This window comes from Bos mutus, chromosome 8, assembly GCF_027580195.1.
Source record: "Bos mutus isolate GX-2022 chromosome 8, NWIPB_WYAK_1.1, whole genome shotgun sequence".
Taxonomy (NCBI): domain Eukaryota; kingdom Metazoa; phylum Chordata; class Mammalia; order Artiodactyla; family Bovidae; genus Bos; species Bos mutus.
The window spans coordinates 51,194,195-51,211,338 of NC_091624.1; the positions used below are offsets into that span (position 1 = coordinate 51,194,195).

General features: G+C 48.5%; 1 protein-coding gene across 1 annotated transcript in view; it reads left to right on the forward strand.

The window, feature by feature from the left end:
• Positions 1-17,144, forward strand: part of PAX5 (paired box 5) — a 180,517-nt gene that overhangs the window by 13,768 nt on the left and 149,605 nt on the right. The window contains exons 4-5 of the mRNA XM_070375639.1: positions 6,438-6,502; positions 10,019-10,147. Coding sequence (XP_070231740.1) covers positions 6,438-6,502; positions 10,019-10,147 — 194 coding nt within the window. The remainder of the gene's footprint in view (positions 1-6,437; positions 6,503-10,018; positions 10,148-17,144) is intronic.

Sequence of the window (17,144 nt, forward strand, 5' to 3'; positions counted from 1 at the left end):
TTTCTGGAGGGGGTCTGTATGCTTTTAGAGTCCCCTACTTCCAGCTCTTGGAAAGTTTTCCATGACACAAGGCAACGTGACTTTTCCCCCTTACCTGTGCCTTCAAAAACCTTAACATGGAGTGAGGCGTGAGCTGCTCAGAGTGGTGAAGGAACAGAGCAGTTTCCATAAAACTGGTGGTCAGGCTCTGGGGACCCAGAGACTTTTCAATCTAGGTTACACAGGTGGTTTCAAAGATAACTCAGGTGGCCCGTGGAGGTCATAAACTCCAGTGCCGACGTGGAGCCAGGCGGGTGGTGCCATGGGGGCAGTGGCTCAGGTATAAGGCAGCCAGAAAGGTTGGGTCTGTACAAACTAGGAACACAAGCTGTATTGAAGGGGCAGTTGTCTCTCGGTTCCAACTGAAAGCCGCTGGGCATGTGGGCCCGGTGGTAGCCCGATTTTTTCCGTTCTTAAAGAGAATCCAAAAAAAAAGAGAAGAGAATCCAGAAACTAGCCCTTGTTTGTGTGTGTGTGTGTGTGTGTGTGTGTGTGTATGAAATCGCTATACCTTTAAACAGTGGCAACTAATGTCAATGAGAAAATGCCTTTGCAGGACAAGCACAAATCATTTGCTGGCCCTAGCTTCTATCTTCTGTCATCCTGGAAGGAAAACTGTTTTTTGAATGTCCTTGAGAAAAATAAAACTAGCACATCAAACCAGTGATAGTGAACTTTACAAACTACCTCTCCCCAGTTATGGTAAAGAACTAATATTTCCTTATAAAATAAGTTTATTTAAATAAAAAAGTACGTTATTTGAAAGAAGCATATAAAGCAAACCGAGCACAGTGATTACAGATGTGCTGAAGGTTGTGAAGGGGGTACTTGAAGGAGTGTCCAGGGAAATCACAGCTCAGCTGGTGCTTTGTATCCCGAGTGGTGCTGTGGGGGGCGTCAGGCTGCTAGTTGCTGGGCCATGGCTAGCCTCAGGGCTCCCCATGGTGTCCCAGCCCACATGGTGGCCCAGTGGCCCCACTGGCTGTGCCTCTAAGGGGCTTCCACATCTGTAATCTCCGACAACCTCAAGGCTTAACTCTCTTGTGACAAGTATAGAAACTAAGGCCCAGGATCTATTCACAGTGCACAGGAGTGCACAGGAACTATGACTTTGAGCTTGATGTGGGGTGGAGCCCAGGTCCCCTGATGGGAAGAAAAGGGCTGTTTCTTTCCTCCACTCCCGGGTAGGACTCTGCCAGTGCAGAACTGAGAACTGAGGAACTGTGAGGAGAGAGACAAGGAGAAGCAGTCATCCCCACTGCCTTCCCACTCCCTTCCCCAGCTTTGCAGCCTGGATGCTTTGCTGCCTGTCTGTAGGCTTCCTCTGTGATCTATAGCCTTTTCCTGTGCTTCTTTCTGGGGCTCCTCCTGGGAGCACTCTCTGGCTCCTCACCACATTCTTCAATGAGAGCTCTTTGGTGTCTTTAGCAACAGACCGTGCAATGCAAATAAACTAAGGGCGGCAGGTGGGGAGGGGGGTGGCAGTCTTGTGTCTTGTGTGACTGCTTTCCCCTACCCACACCCTCACAAAGCCTGAGCCATCCCAGTACACAGTTTTATTTTCCATATAAAGATCCCACTGCATTCTAACAGATGCAGCTTCTAAGTAACTGTCTTGCAAATGTTGTGTAAGAGGTCCGTAGCTCCCTCTCCCAGCCCCTGCTTCCCTGGGAGGTAATGTCTCTCACTGCTCCACTACTTCAAACAACTAGGGAGGGAGGGGGTGGCTGGATCAGTAGCTATTCTGGGGGCCACAGTGCCTTCTCCCCGCCCACCAGAAGTGTGTGAACTCCTGCTGCCTTCTGGGGATTCTGCCTGGGAAGCTATGACTGACTGGGGTGAAGCAACACTGAACCAGTTGTGCTGGGATTGTGGGAGATTTCCTGGGACACAAACCATCATGTTTGTGTGACTTCTTAAGGACAAATACATGCTGGGATGCTCACAACCTGCAGGAAGGACGCTTGGAACCCAACCTGAGACAGTTGGAGGAGACTCTCCTAGAGCTGAGCCCAATGCCGGGGGTGAGGGGATGGATGGAGTCTTCCTTCTTTGTTTGTTCCAGTCCCATGGCTCTAAACTGAGCAGCACTCCCAGCCTAGAGGGGCAGCCCTATTTAGCTCCAGCCGTGGTTGTCCTGTGAGAATGTGGGGCCAGTATTCTGGGTGTTCTGATTTTTCAGGAGAAGCTAGAAATTCATGTATTCATGTAAAGCTCCCAACTTACCAATATTGACAACTAATTCAAATGAAAATAAATGTACTCTGCAGGCCAAACGCACCTAGTCCAGCGATGGGTGTGGCCTGGGGATGACCCTTTATAAACTCTATTCTTCAGCCTAACTTGGGCAGCAAGTTCATCCCTTTCCTCTTTCTTCTCCATGTCAGTTGCAGGCCTGCCTGTCACCTGTGGGCTCTCTGCAGCTTGGCTGCTGTCTTGAAGCTTGGACCCTTAGTTTTTGCATTCTTAGTATAGATGATGGCCCAAGATTCTTTCTGCACCTATGCACCAATGGCAGTTTGATCAGTGCAGTAAACATGGGTATTTCTTCAGCCCTATAACTTCATTTCTTCTTTTAAGGCAACACGATTTTCTTTCAGTGGAATTTTGTATGTGGTGGTGGGGGCGGGGTGGTGGCTGGGGGTGATAGTGACAAGACTTAGCCTTTCCAAGCAGTGAGGGTGATGTTGAAATGGGACCCTTGCCAATGTCTGTAATATCTAAAGCTGCTCAGACTTGGAATCTTTGGATTCTAGATGGACTTTGAATCCAGCTAGGCTTTATGTGTTATGTAGGAAGTATTTAGTCCCTCTGCTAAAGTCCCACCTCCTTTGAATGTGGCTCAAAGAAAAGTGCCCAGGCATGGGAGCTGATTTGCCATGTGACCTTGGGCAGGCCATTTGAACACTCTGGGCTTTAGTTTCCTTATTTGTAGGAATTCTTTGATTGTTGAGCTTCCTCCCCCATTGGACCATCTAGAATGATCCTATGGCATTCAAGGTCAGGCAAAGTAAAGTAAAGGCTATACCTCTTAGTACTGACTGTCAATTAGCCCCAATTGTCTCTGGTTTAGAAAAGTCCAGAGTGTGACTCTTATGGTGATGAGTCCTGATGTTAATTTTTTGTTTTTTAAGAATCACTCTAATTCAATTACAGTGTTGTTCTTCCAACTCCCATTTCTTCTCCGTGGAAGATGATGCTCTTTGTTCTCTTTCTGGCAGCTGCTGCAGGCAGATGGGCAGAATCTCTGTCTCTGGAGATACCTTTGAAGGGTTCCCTACAGTTCAGGTCCCCCTGTAAAAGACAGCCCTGCCACAGCCTTAAAATAGGGTGTGGGGATGGCTACCTCCCCTCCCCAGCTCCCAAGGGGATCCCATGTGTTTTTAAGGCATTTGTGGAAAATATGAACCTTTTAAGGTTGAAGCTAGTCATTAATCTTTATGAAGATACCAATGAAAATAACAACAGCTAACATTTATCGAGAATTTACTATGCAGCAACCACTGGTCTAAGTACTTAATTAATTCTCATAATAACCCTATGAGGCAAGAATGATTCTTAGTCTCTTTTTTGCAGATGAAAAAATTGAGGTAGAGAGGTTAAGAAACTTGCCCAAGGTCGTGCAGCTGGCAGATTGTAAAACTGGTGTTCAAACTCTAGAAGTCTGGGTCTGGGACCTGCTTACCCCACTGCAGCTGCTGCTCAATGATTTATAACAACTGATTATGTTTTACCAACAATTTATAACTATTTTTAAAGAAAAATAAGGAAAATATAATTTTCTTTGCTTATGTACAAATTTAATGGAAAACAATGCTTTCAAAATTAGGACCTTATGCTGGACTTCAATGGGAAATAGTTGCAATATATTTTACTATATGTTTGTATATATATAAATCAAAATATAGATAAATATAGTTAAATCTTGCATCTCCATATATATTCACACATCTAGTGATATATATATAGACACAGACACATGTATACACAGAGAAGGTGACATACACAGACATCCCCAAATTAGGTCAGGTGCTAGCTTAATTCCTGTAGAGTCTAAAAAACTGCCTCACTCCTAGGTCTTTGTTAACACATTCCCTGTTTGCTTAGTCAAAATAAGTGGTTTGAATATTGGAGAAAACAAATAAGCAAACACTGTGAGGATATTTGAGGCAAAACATTGCTGACTCAACAGAAAACAGCAAAAGGCCCTCTGCAGAGCTCAGGTGGCCTGGGCTTCAGAGATCCCATGGCTGGGCTGTGGTGTGAACAGAAACATCCATTCCAGGCTGTCAGCTGAGGATGCTGAGTGCCTTGCATGCCCAGCGTTGAGCTGTGCGATCACAGAGAGCAGGGGCCAAGGCCTGATGAATTTTAGAAGAGGCATCTGCCATTTTTCTTCTCCCTTTCCTGGTGCACAAGCTGGAGACCAGTGCAGCCTGAAACAAACTTCCATAAAGAATGTTCTGAAATGTGAAAAAGTTTCTTATATGAAGCTGAGTGAACAGAGCAGGACATAGAATTGTACACATGGTTTAATCCTGATTTAACTAAGAAAAAAATGGATATTTCCAAATGCACATGGGAAGGCGAGCATAAAGGAAATACACCAAAATGTGGTCTTAGATGTCTTCCTTATACTTGTCCAAATAGTCTACCATGAGCACAAAGGACTTTTATAATTAGGAAGCACTCTAGTAAATGTTCTTTAAAAGGTCACAGTTGGAGGCTGGGATAGAACTTTTCTAAAGAAGCTGAACATTTTATTACCATCCACCCTTCTCCTAAATGCCAGGGGAGGAATCTTCTTGCAGACCCCAAGTAACTTCTGGCCTGGCCCTGGTCAGCCGCTCCCTAGTGGCTCAGTTGGTAAAGAATCTGCCTGCAATCCAGGAGACGAGGGTTTGATCCCTGGCTCAGGAAGATCCCCTGGAGAACCCACTCTAGTATTCTTGTCTGGAGAATCCCAGGCAAGTCAATCCCTGACTCCTTTGCAACCCCATGGACTGTAGCCTGCCAGCTTCCTCTGTCCATGAAATTTTCCAGGCAAGAATAGTGGAGCAGGTTGCCATTTCCTCCTCCAGGGTATCTTTCCAACCCAGGGATCGAACCTGCTTCTCCTGTGTCTCCTGCACTGAACAGAGGAGCCTGGTGGGCTACAGTCCATGGGATTACCAAGGGTCAGACATGACTGTGCAACTAACTCACTTTCACTTCACTTTGTTCAGCTGCTTTACAATGCATTGGGTTCGGGGGTCTCATGAAGGCCTCACGTGTTGTCCCAGCTGGAAATTTACTAAAAGCCCAAGGTTCTGCTGAAGGGCATCAGAGCTGCCCGGTAGCAAAGGGAAGGTGCCGCTGCTATTGATCATTTTATACACTGGGCTTTATGATAAGATTTTTTTTCTAAAAAGGATGGATTAAAGTAAGCAAAGAGTGGTCTGTTCCAATCCCCTCATTGTATTGAGGCCCCCACAGTGGAATGGACTTGCCCAGGATTATAATCAAGTTTATGTTAGAACTAGAGCGAGGTCTCTGGGAAGACCATGCAGGACAACCCTGGCTCCAGCTCTGTAGAGCCTTTCCACTGTTTTGTGTAATTCAGTCTTCCTCTTAGCCAAGCCAAGCCAGAGTCAAAGTGGCAGCACTTTAACCCTTTCCAGTTTTGTAGCAACATTCACACTGCTCCCCTCACCCCCTTGATAATTTCTGATGTGTGTGTGTGTGTGCTCAGTAGCTCAGTCATATCTGACTCTTTTGTGATCCCATGGACTGTAGCCTGCCAGCCTCCTCTGTGCATGGAATTTTCCAGGCAAGAATAGTGGAGCAGGTTGCCATTTCCTCCTCTAGAGTATCTTCCCAACGCAGGGATTGAACCTGCGTCTCCTGTGTCTCCTGCATCGGCAGACAGATTCTTAACCACTGTGCCACCTGGCAGGGATGTTATTCTTCCTGTGGCTTTCTAAGGGAGAGAAACCAAAATGTGAGAGCTGCCAGGGGACAGGGAGGTCACCAGGTTCAGCGGCTTTATCCCACAAATGGAAGGTTGAGGTCCAGGGAAGGGAAGAAACTTTCTAACTTGCTCAGTGAGTTCCTGATGGAGCTGAAGCTGCTCCAAGAACAGGGTGACTATTTGTAATATTAACACACCAATCTCTTCCTACAGAAGAGGCAGTCGAGGCCCAAAGAAGGGTGCCAGTTACCCAAAGACACCCAGGGAGGTAGGGGTGGAGCTAGAACTAACCTATAATTTTTCCAAACCCCCAGTTCCAGACCTGGATTTATAATCTGTCCCCACTTCCACGACCCAACTTGATATGGGTTTCTGGCATTGCTACTTGAGATCTCTTCTCCACTGTGATGGTAAATAGCATTTTTTTGTTTTTCTCAATTGTTCACAGGATCATCCGGACAAAAGTACAGCAGCCACCCAACCAGCCGGTCCCAGCTTCCAGTCACAGCATAGGTAAGAAGAACTTTTAAAAAAAAATTTAAAAATCTAATGGGCTCCAAGTACTCAAAAGAACTTTTAATCATTCTTATGGACAGATAATTCTGCATAAAACACTTCGGCACACGTACTAATGCGCCTTCTTTGTCATTCTCCAAGGGCTGAACCTGGTAAATGAATTTTATAAATACTGCTAAAAGGTTTTGAATTTTACTGATTATTATGATAAATAGCTTTCACCATGAGACAGAAAATTGAAATCTAAGCCAAAAAAAAAAAATCCACTAATGGGGGTCTATAGAATGTCAGATAATTAAAGTAATAAATCAAGAAAGGGATACTTATTCATAACATTTTCTGCATCATTAGTCAGTAAGTAGTTTTGAATGTGTTTTTTTCTTCTACCAACCAGCCCTTCAACAATTCTTTGTGCACTTGCAGTCTTGAGTGAAGATGTGGCAAAACTTCCTAAACTTTCTTTCTCTCTCTCTTTTGCTTCGATCTCATTGCTCCATGAACTGTCAAGGGCTGCCACTGGGGTTTCTGACACTCACGGGTGAAGTCTGACAGTGACCAAGGAGGGGAGTTATATTTCCTATTACTCAGGAATTCAGAAGTTTCCCTTGCTTTCCCTTCCCTGCAAAGTTCCTGAGATGAAAGTGACGTGTTTCTACTCAAGGTGTATTATTTCTCCACCTGGGATAAGGGAAACACCTCTGGTTAGCTGGGAGAAAGTGTGAAGATCTCTGATTGCTTATGGTTGCCTCTTTGCATCAAAGTAAGACAGAATTCCTCCTTTACATAAAATAATTCTTCATTTAGTAATCCATCCAAAAAGCATTGGCTAAGTCCCTGCTATGCAACCTGTTGTGGAGACTAACATTATAAAGGGGGTAGGACAAAATCCCCCGTTCTCAAGGGCTTCTTGGTCTAGTGGGGACTATCACAAAGAGCCCAGGTTTTGACAGATGTTTTCAGACTTCCCTGGTGGCTCTGTGGTAGAATCCGCCTGCCAATGCAGTTTGATCCCTGAGTTGAGAAGAGCTCCCTCTGCACCGCTGCCCCCCCCCCAAAGGAAAAGGCTTCTGGCTCCAGTATTCTTGCCTGGGAAATCCCATGGACAGAGGAGCCTGATGGGCTACAGTCCATGGGATCACAAAGGGTCAGACATGACTTAGCGACTAAACAACAACAACAATTACAAAGAGAAGTTTGCAAATACTGAGATCAGGCTCAAAAAGAGAGTACAGGGTGCTGTGGGAACAGAAGAGAGGGATGGACCAGCTGTGCTGAGCTGGAGTGAAGAGGATTGAGGGAAGTTTCTGGGGAAATATCTGTGTCTGAGATTTCATTTGCAGCTTTAACTATTTCAGGTCCTATAGCAATGACTACTAAGGGTAACTGATAATATTCTTTCAATTGGGTTAGAGGAATAATTCCACTTGACAGTCAGTGGAATGCATAATCTCAGAAATTTGTATAAAAACCATATCTTATGTGTGTGCCGCCCCTAATAGTTTATAAACTTATCAAAGAGTGAGGAAATGGAAGCTTTAGAGAGATGAAATAACTAGCCCTCGGTCACATGGCCAGTAAGTAGAGAAGCCAGAATTGGAACCTGGGTCTTTTGAGCTAAGTGTGATCACAAAATATTGGAACCAATGTCATCAGCTCTGTTAGCAACATGGTGAACCTTGGTTACAAGCGGTTGTTGTTGTTTAAAGTATCAAATGACTTGTGATCTTCTTTCTTCCTCTGTTCTTTGCACCTTAACACAAAAAAGGTTGTGAGATTTGCATAAATCTATTTTGAGGCGCTTCTTCTGGTGAAGGAAAAGAGAAGTTAACGATTTCTACTTCTGTGTCTCCTAAGGAAGATCTAAAATCAAACTCAACTATGAGAAGAAAGCTCTGTTCCCCTTAGGTCTGGAGGGGCAAAAGCTGGATGTGCTCCAAGGAAAGCAACAAACAGCTTCTCAACGGATCACCTCCATCTCCAGTCCTTTCTTATGCTTTAGAGTCAAAAGCAGCTCCACCTGCCTCCAGCTAGTTACAGCCAAAGGAAATGTGCCTGAGATCGGTCTACAGGTTTTAATGAACCGAGAAAGAATTCCCACAGCCCAGAAATGGAAATTCAGCTGTACGGCTTGAGAGGCCCTTGATGACCGAAGGGTCTCCCTCTTAGATTCTGGGGCCAGGAGTTAATGTGAAACTTGCTGAAACCTCCCCTCCCCCATTCTTATTCTTAGGAACTTAAATATTAATACCTCAGTCACAGTAAATCATCGACCCACGTTTTGGGGCGGAAGAAATCTAGACTTTAAACCAGATGACCCAAGGCTGAGCCCTGGTGCTACTGCTTATTAGTGAGATGACCTTGAGCCAATCACTTTGCCGTATGGAGGCTCAGTTTCCTCACTTGATAAATGAGAATGAATAATAGCATTCAGTTATTGCAAGCATCAAACGAAAAGTACATTATTCATGTGAAGCATATTATTGTTTTTTCATTATTCATTAGTGAGGAGCAGATTACTACAGGGCTTAAGACTTTAGTTCTTGGGTTCCAGTCACTGCACTGTCTCATTAGCTGTGTGACCTTGGGCAAGTCACTTACCTTCTCTGAGCCTTGGTTCCTTTACCTTTCCAGTGACCTAACTTATAAGTTTGTTCTCAGAATCAAATATGATAATGCAAGAATGCCTGGGACAGAGTAAGTTCTCAGAAAAGATTAACATTATTATACATCAATGTATATAACATAGAGTATATTTATATATATATATAGAGAGAGAGACTTCCTTGGTAGCTCAGAGGGTAAAGCATCTGTCTACAATGCAGGAGACCCAGGTTTGATCCCTGGGACGGGAAGATCCCCTGGAGAAGGAAATGGCAACCCACTCCAGTACTCTTGCCTGGAAAATCCCATGGACAGAGGACAGAGGACAGACTGGTAGGCTACAGTCCATGGGGTCTTAAAGAGTTGGACACAACTGAACAATTTCACTTTCACTTTTAATATTATATAACTAATATTAAAATCCAGGTAAACTGGAAGGAGAATAAGACAGTGAGGAACTATTAAAAAAGAGACAGTCTTCATTAGGTGCTTTGCTGGCTATGTGTGTGAGTGTGCAGATATTTATGTCTGCGTGGATGGGTGGATGTGTAAATAGGCAGTGAGCCTGCCTAAGTAGTAAGTTGTTTTTTTTAGCACTGGCTGGCTGTGGGCTCCAGCTCCCCAGTTTCTCTGCTCCATCCCCCTGCTTCCTGCATCCTTGGATAGGCTGGGTTTGAGTTCCTTTCACCGCTGTCAGTTCTCTTGGGAGGGGGGCGCTCTTATCTTCCAGGTGTGGCTGCTGTTCTGGGGGAGGCATCCTTAGCACGCCCCCACCCTCTCCGCTCGGTCCACCAAGCTGGTGTTGGGGGAGTGCCTTTGTTTTTGCCGGATTGTTGGGGCCCAACCTTCCTCCTCCCGGGAGCCGCCCCCTAGCCTCCTGCGGGGCCCTGACCGTCCTCTTCCTCTGCGCAGTGTCCACGGGCTCCGTGACGCAGGTGTCCTCGGTGAGCACGGACTCGGCTGGCTCCTCCTACTCCATCAGCGGCATCCTGGGCATCACATCCCCCAGCGCCGACACCAACAAGCGCAAGAGAGACGAAGGTAAGAGACGCCGCGCACAGTCGGGGATGGACCCACCGGCTCTGAGGGATCTGTTTCCAGGCCCTTGGTCAGGGGCGGGAGCACAGATGACTGCTATGCGCTCCCCTTATCTGCAGAGCTCTGGAGGCGCCGGGCCCAGCCCCAACCTGACCCTGGGGGAAGGGGCTAAGCCTTCTGTGAGAGGACGAGGGGCCCGGCTGGGACTGGACTTCTCCCTGGCCTCCTCCCATCTTCACCCTTTGGAGGGAAAGGCAGTCCTGGCCTAACTCCATGGCCTGTGCTTTGCCACCTCTAAGAAGCCGGTCCCTTGGCAGATGTGATGCCCAAAGGCAGGGTGTGGGGGTATGAGCACAGCAGCAATGGCCCCTTTTGGGGGGACCCCTCAGGAGAGGAAGGATCTGGGCATAGTGAGAGGGGCACACCTCCTGTAGTAGGCTTATCGAGTGGGGTCTCTCCCAGGCCTTCAGCGTGGTGCTGGGAGAGGGGTGGTTGAGGAAGTGAATAATCTCATCTCTGCCCTTAGGGCCTGGAAGGAAGGAGTGCAGGGGCCTCCCAGGGATTAAATAGATGTCCATCTTCTGTGTTGGTTTTTCTCAACCTTCAGTATGCTGCCCAGGCCTCCAGAACTGGCTGCCTCTGTCCCAAACACTGGCCCACCTTAACCCTGATCTCCTTTCCCTGGATGGGCTGCCAGTTTGGGCTGACATTACTGGGTCTGAGAGGAGGAATGATCCCCTGGGAGTCTGTAAAACCTCCATCAGGAAAGGAAAGAAAAAAAAAAGGCCAGGGTCTAGGGCCTGAGAGCAGCGTGACAGAAATCTTGATTCAATTACTCAGTTCTTTGGCACAATTCCCCTTCTCAACTCCCTGTAAGGGGTGTATGTTCTGTGTGAGCACGTGCCTAAGTACTTAAGACTCATAACTAGAAAACTGAGTCGGCCCAGTGGTGGATCAGCGCCTGGTCCGTGTGTTCCAGGCCATGCAGGAGCTGGGCCCACGGCCTCTGTGTCGAGCTATGGAAGATGATCCATGGCTTTTGGAAACTGCTTCATCTCTTTCTCCCTGCTCCTGATGTCAACAGATGTCAGAAGTCTTTTACTTGGTGGTTTGCTGTGCCATGTTCCTGCAGGGGACAGTGGGCCTACCATCTCTGTTGGTTTATGGGGCTGATGGTGTCATCTTTTCATTGTCACCTGGACTCACTGCAGTTGTGCCGAAGCTGGAGCCTGCTGTGTTTGATCATGTGAAGGGGCGGGTATTTGAGGCTCCCTCAGAGGCCGAGGGATAGAGGCAGAGTTTTGAAGAGGAAAAAAGAAAAATTGAGTTTGATGTTACCATCAAACACACAGGTCCTGAATTGGGGAGATTGTGTCACTGTGTTTGCTGAGTGCGCTAATGGCTTTCGGTCTCTGGGGAGTGGTTGCTCTAGCCTCCCAAGCTGCTTGAGAAAGTATAGAATGGTCAAGATGTGGATACTGTTTGTCTACACTGCCCTGTGCTGGGCAGATCCTTCCTGAAGGCTGTGACCCAAAGTATTGACCTTGAAGAGGGACAGTGACAAGTTGTGATGTGTCCAGATGGGGATAACCTCATGAAGAAGTATTTGGAGGAATACCTTAGGGCTCTAAGGATGTGTTGGTACCAAGAAGAGGAGAATGAGCAGGGCTGGATTGTTGCTTTCAAATATTTGGAGGGCTGACATGGAAGGCAAAAGGAATGAGACTCTGCTGTTTAGCCTCAAAGGCCAGTGTGAGGCAGATGCAGAAGAGATTTCAGCTCAGAGTACAAGTCTGCAAATATGAGAGTGGTCTAAGGCAAAAAGGGGCTGCCTCAGGAAGTAGTGAGTGCCCCATTACCAGAAGTATGTTAGTAGAGCCTCGGTGGCCGTTTGCTGGGCTGCTGTGTAAGAGTATCAAGAATCAGATGCAGGGTTTGATGATCTTTCAGATCCTCAGTTTTGGAATTTATGATTGAGCCCTGATCCCCAGAAAAACTTGGGAGGTGATCCTGTCTGTGGTCTGGGGCTAAGGGAGAATGAGTTGATGGTCCTGAAAGCTTACAGGATTATAAAGATTGAGAGACCAAACAACAAGTAGAGCCCCCACCCACTCCCTGCCCTGCATCACTGAGGGTGGTTGTGGTTGGGCAGAGAGGTGGCTGGAAGTGCCCTTGCTTATATCAGCAAACTGCCTGGGAGGAGTATAGTGAGGTGCTCCCCACTGTCCTTTCCATCCTCCTCCTATAGCTCTCTGAATCCTTGCATTGGATTTAGGAGGAATTGAGAGGTGGAGATTGCCACCCCTTTTTTATAGGGGAGGAAACCAAGGCCCCATGGAGTTCCATGATGTTGGCAAAGCCACAGAGCTGGTATGGCCAGGGGGTTGGGTGGGCTGAGGAGTGGAGAGAGCCCCTGAGGCTTCAGCTTCCTGGGCTGGACCAAGCCTGGGGATGGTATGAGGAGGGTTTCAAGCAAAAGGGCATGGTCAGCAGGTTGGATGCTGCCAAGAGTGTGGTGAGAAAGTAACAATCAGTCACTGGGGAAACACAGGGGAAATGCTAGTGAACTGGGTTCTGGCCCATTGAGGCTGTGGGTCGTAACACCATTTTCCTCAGGAGCACTCAGCAGACTGAGTGAAGGACCATGGGGCGAGACAGGCAATAAAGGGCCAAAGGAAGACAGCTGAGGGTCCTCATCCCATTTTTCAGATGGGTGACTGAGGCTGTACACAGAGGAGTGGCTTGCTCAACTCTGGTTCACAGTGTCCTCCCACTTGGACTTGGATTTTACCCTGTGGGCATTTCCTGGCTCTGCGCTCCTGCTCAGGGTTCAAGGCAGGGGTGGGTGATGGGAGAGTTCCATTACAGAGGACCTGGCCTCTAGACCTGGCAGGCTGGTGGGCAATAGTGGTAACCTAAAGTCCCTGTGACAGGCACTGTGTGGGGTGATGCTGTGATGGGAGGATGCCACCAGAGCAGAATGGCAGGGCAGGGGAGGGCTGACATTGACCCAAAGGATCTGGGAAGGGTTCTCATAGAAGTGGTACTTTATGAAGGGAAAAATATTTTGCATGGCTGTTTTCAAACTTAAATGAATTAAAATCAAATAAAATGAAAATGTATTTCCTCAGTTGCACTTAGCCACATTTCAGTGGCTCAATAGCCACATGTCCCCAGTGGCTTCTGTACTGAATGACATGGCTTGAATACAAGTGCTTGGCACATTGTCGTTGTTTAGTTGCAAAGTCATGTCCAACTCTGCGATCCCACAGACTGTGGCCTGCCAGGCTCCTCTGTCCATGGGATTTCCCAGGCAAGAGTACTGGAGTGGGTTGCCATTTCCTTCTCCAGGGGATCTTCCCGACCCAGGGACTGAACCCATGTCTCCTGCATTGGCAGGCAGATTCTTTACCACTGAGCCACCACGGACACCCTGCTTGGCACATAGTAGGTGCTCAGTAAACAGTCCTTGGTAGAATGGATTGGTCATGTGCCTGTAGAGGGTTCACAGTTAGTGAAGATGGTTGTGGTTGGGGGGGGAGTCTCTAGTCTCCTCAACCAGGAATGTTTCTGTTGGTTATTTTTGTCTTCCATGGAAAGCTCAATTTGAGCAAAAAATTCTTTAGCAAAAACAAATAAGTTAGAATACTATTAGACCAGGGGATTGCCAAGGGCCCTTTTAGCCTAGAAATTCTAGGACTCTTCCTGGGGCATTTACCTCCAAGACCAGCCTTGGGGACGTGGCCACTGTGTCCAAATCTCAGATGAACGGTTCTGCGGCTGAGGCAGTAGAGAAGGTCCATGGGGCCTCTGAGGGCAGAGCTGGGATTGGTTAAAGGAAGCTACAGGGAGGCAGATCATGGCTCAGTGCAAGGAATGGCTTTCAGACAAGAGCCAGTCTGGTTAGAAGAGCCAAGGTTAAAAGCTTCAGCTTGGATAGGTAGCGAGCTCCCCATCACTGGAGGCATGAACAGGGTTGGGGCAGAAGAGCCAAAGAAAGCATTCTGGTTTGGACTCCGTGACTTTTGAGGCCTGTTACAATCTGGGTGGCAAGTGCTTCTCTGACTGCCTGGCATTCCAAATTGGTTCTGCCTACTTGTTTTCCCTCCTGCTGTCTGACTCTGCGTCCGTCATCATGTGGGCTTGACTGGCTGGGGCCGCATCACCTGTTTCTATCCCCAGCCTGGCCTCCTGGCACAGGGACCCATGCACAGAGGGCTCAGGAGGCTTGTGAATGGCTGAGAGTCAGGCTAGGGTGCTGCCCAGGCGGAGGGGCAGCTTCATCTCTGGATTGGGCTGTCCTGAGGGCGTCCGTGGAGAAAGCTGTGGCCTGGACCTGAGGAATCCTGCTGGGTGAGGGGGACAGAGCCCGGGGCAGTGCCTCCCTTCCCGGAAGGCCCCAATGAGGTGGTGGTGGGCTGGACTTGGCAGAGCGGGCAGAGCTGTGAATAGCGGCCATGGGTGAAAGGGCAGCCCCAGACCCTCTGTTCCTTCCTGGGCCTTTGATCTCTGGTGGGGCCTCCTTCCGCTGTCTCCAGGGCCCCCATTCAGGTCCCCTCGACCTCCCCCTCCCCTCATCCCCCCAGTTTGAAAGGCCCTGAACACACCGAGGTCAGCCGAGTGCGAATCCCTTTCACTAGCTCAGGAAGCTGGCCAGTCCAGCACTGGTGTGGACGTGGGGGCTGGAAGCTTCTTGTGGGGCGGTAGGGGGTACACTGCAGGTGGAGTTGCTGGGCCCTGGGCTGCCTTCTGGGGACAGAGGGCACAGGGAGAGGCCTGTCCTTTTGAAAAGATGCCAAGTCTAGCAGGACCCTCACGGGGAGTTCTAGGGGCATGTAGCAGGGAGCGGAGGCTCCTGTCATGACTGTGTCCATCCCTTCTGACTCATCTCTGTCTTTGTGTCTCTCCCTGTGTCTTTTGTTTGGGCCTCGCTGCCTCTGTTTATGTCCTGTTTAAGGGACTTCCTCTGTGTCCCCTTCTGTCTCGTTTCAGCTCTCACTCTCTTCTTTTTCTCATATTCACTCTCTTCTCTCTTTCACCCTCACACTCACTCACCTTCTTTTCTTGTATGAGCTCTCTCACCAGCTCTTCTCTCTCCTTCTCCAGGGCCAACAGCCTCAGCTCAGACCTCCGTGGGAGCCATACTGGGGAGGGAAGGGGTTTCAGAAGTTCACAGACCACGAAGGGCCCCGGGGACCCTCTGACTTCAGCGCAGGCCCCGGCCTTCTTCTCCTTTACTGACGCTCAGACACTGTTGCTCCTGGGCTTGGGACTGAAGGCTGGAGCAGAAGGTTCAGAGACTCTGCTCAGATTCCCAGCAGGGAATGAGATGTGTGGAAAACCTTGGGATTTCTGAGTTGTAGGCACCCTTGTGACACCACCATTCCAGAGATTGGTGATCTCTGGAGAGCCCCGCCCCTGCCTCAATAAAAAAGACGAGGTGTTAAGGCCAGGCCCCAGGCTCACAGGCCAGGGACCAGCTAGTTTGAGGACTCCCTGTGGTGAAATCTTTGGCAAGTACTTAATTCTCTGAGCCTACATTTTGTTATCTGTAAAAGTAGAGGGGGCACACATTTTGTGTGTTATTGTGAGGATAAAATGAAATCATTCCAGCAAAGGGTTTATAGCTCCAGGGCCTGGTGGAAGTTAAGATTTCAATAAATGGCCACTGAGGGAGACTGGGTCTTTGAGGGCGTGTGAGGCCGGTCACAGGCTGAGGGCAAGCAGGTTCCATCCGCAGTTCTATTTGGCAGCTGAAACTGGCTGACCTGCCCCCACCGACTTCCTGTTTGTAACTGTCTTTCCCTCTGGGCACCAAGACTGAACAACAGCGCCCCCAGGTGTCAGCTGCAAAGGAAAGGGCCACTCATTTTCCTTTGCTTCCTTTTCTTTCCAGACCTTTAGCCCCCTTGATGGAAGAATAAAAGGGTTAAGCCTCAGTCTTCCATGAAGTGAGGCCTTGGATATACAAGACAGTGGAGACCTCCAGGATGGAGGGAAGAAGGCAGAACACCTGGGCCTGGGATGGCTGGGCTTCCACGGGTTTGGGGTCACCAGCCCTTGTCAGAGCTGGAAGGCCCTTGGAGAGCACCTGGGACATGTCACCCTAGTCATCATTCAGATGGGAAAACAGGCTTGAAGAGGAGAAGGGGTCTGACCAGGTCACACAGTAAAAACTCAGGAAACCTAGAGGGACAGAATGGACTCCTGAGAACATCCTTGGTACCCTACTGCCGTTTGATGGGCCAAATCTTAGTTTATCTCCCCTTTCCTCCATTAGTTGGAGGAAAGCTCAGCCCATTAGCTGCCCCCACCGTTGAAAGCCATCAGCAGCCCTGACCTGACCCCATTAGCCTATCACTCCTGGGCCTCAACTCTTGACAACGAGCTCTGACCTTCCCTCCCTGGTCTCCCGTTCCTCCTCCTCATCCCTCTGGTGCTTCTCTGAGCTCTTCTGTCTCTGGGCCATTATCCAGACAAGGCCCTCCACCTGATATGCTGTCCTTAAGGCTGTCCTGTTGACCTGGCCTGGTTTCCAGAGTCAATCCAGTCCCTGGGGGATTTTTCAATGGGTCACTGGTGCTTCACCACTGGCTGAGGCCCTTGGATTCATCCAGACCAGCATGCCACTTTGGAGACCAGACAGACTGCAGAAAGAGAAGGAAATGACCACCCCTTTGTCTTGGCCTCTCCTGGGGCTTCAGCAGGGCAGGTTCCCTCCTTGCCCTTCACAAGGTATCCCCCTCATGTACCCTCAAGCTGGCCATGCAGGGGGCCCTTCCCCGAGTGCTCTTTTTGTCTGGGCAGGGGCCTGGACCAACATGTTTGCTCAGAGAGCATCACTTTGAACACAACTGCCAGCCTGCTAGTTATGCTTTACTTGGCTTGTCCTGTATTTAAAATGATTTTGAATTAGTTACTGACATTTAAAAACAAGGATATTTCCCATAGGGTGTCTGGCTTTTCTTGGGAAAAAAAAAATCAGGTCTGGCAACACTGG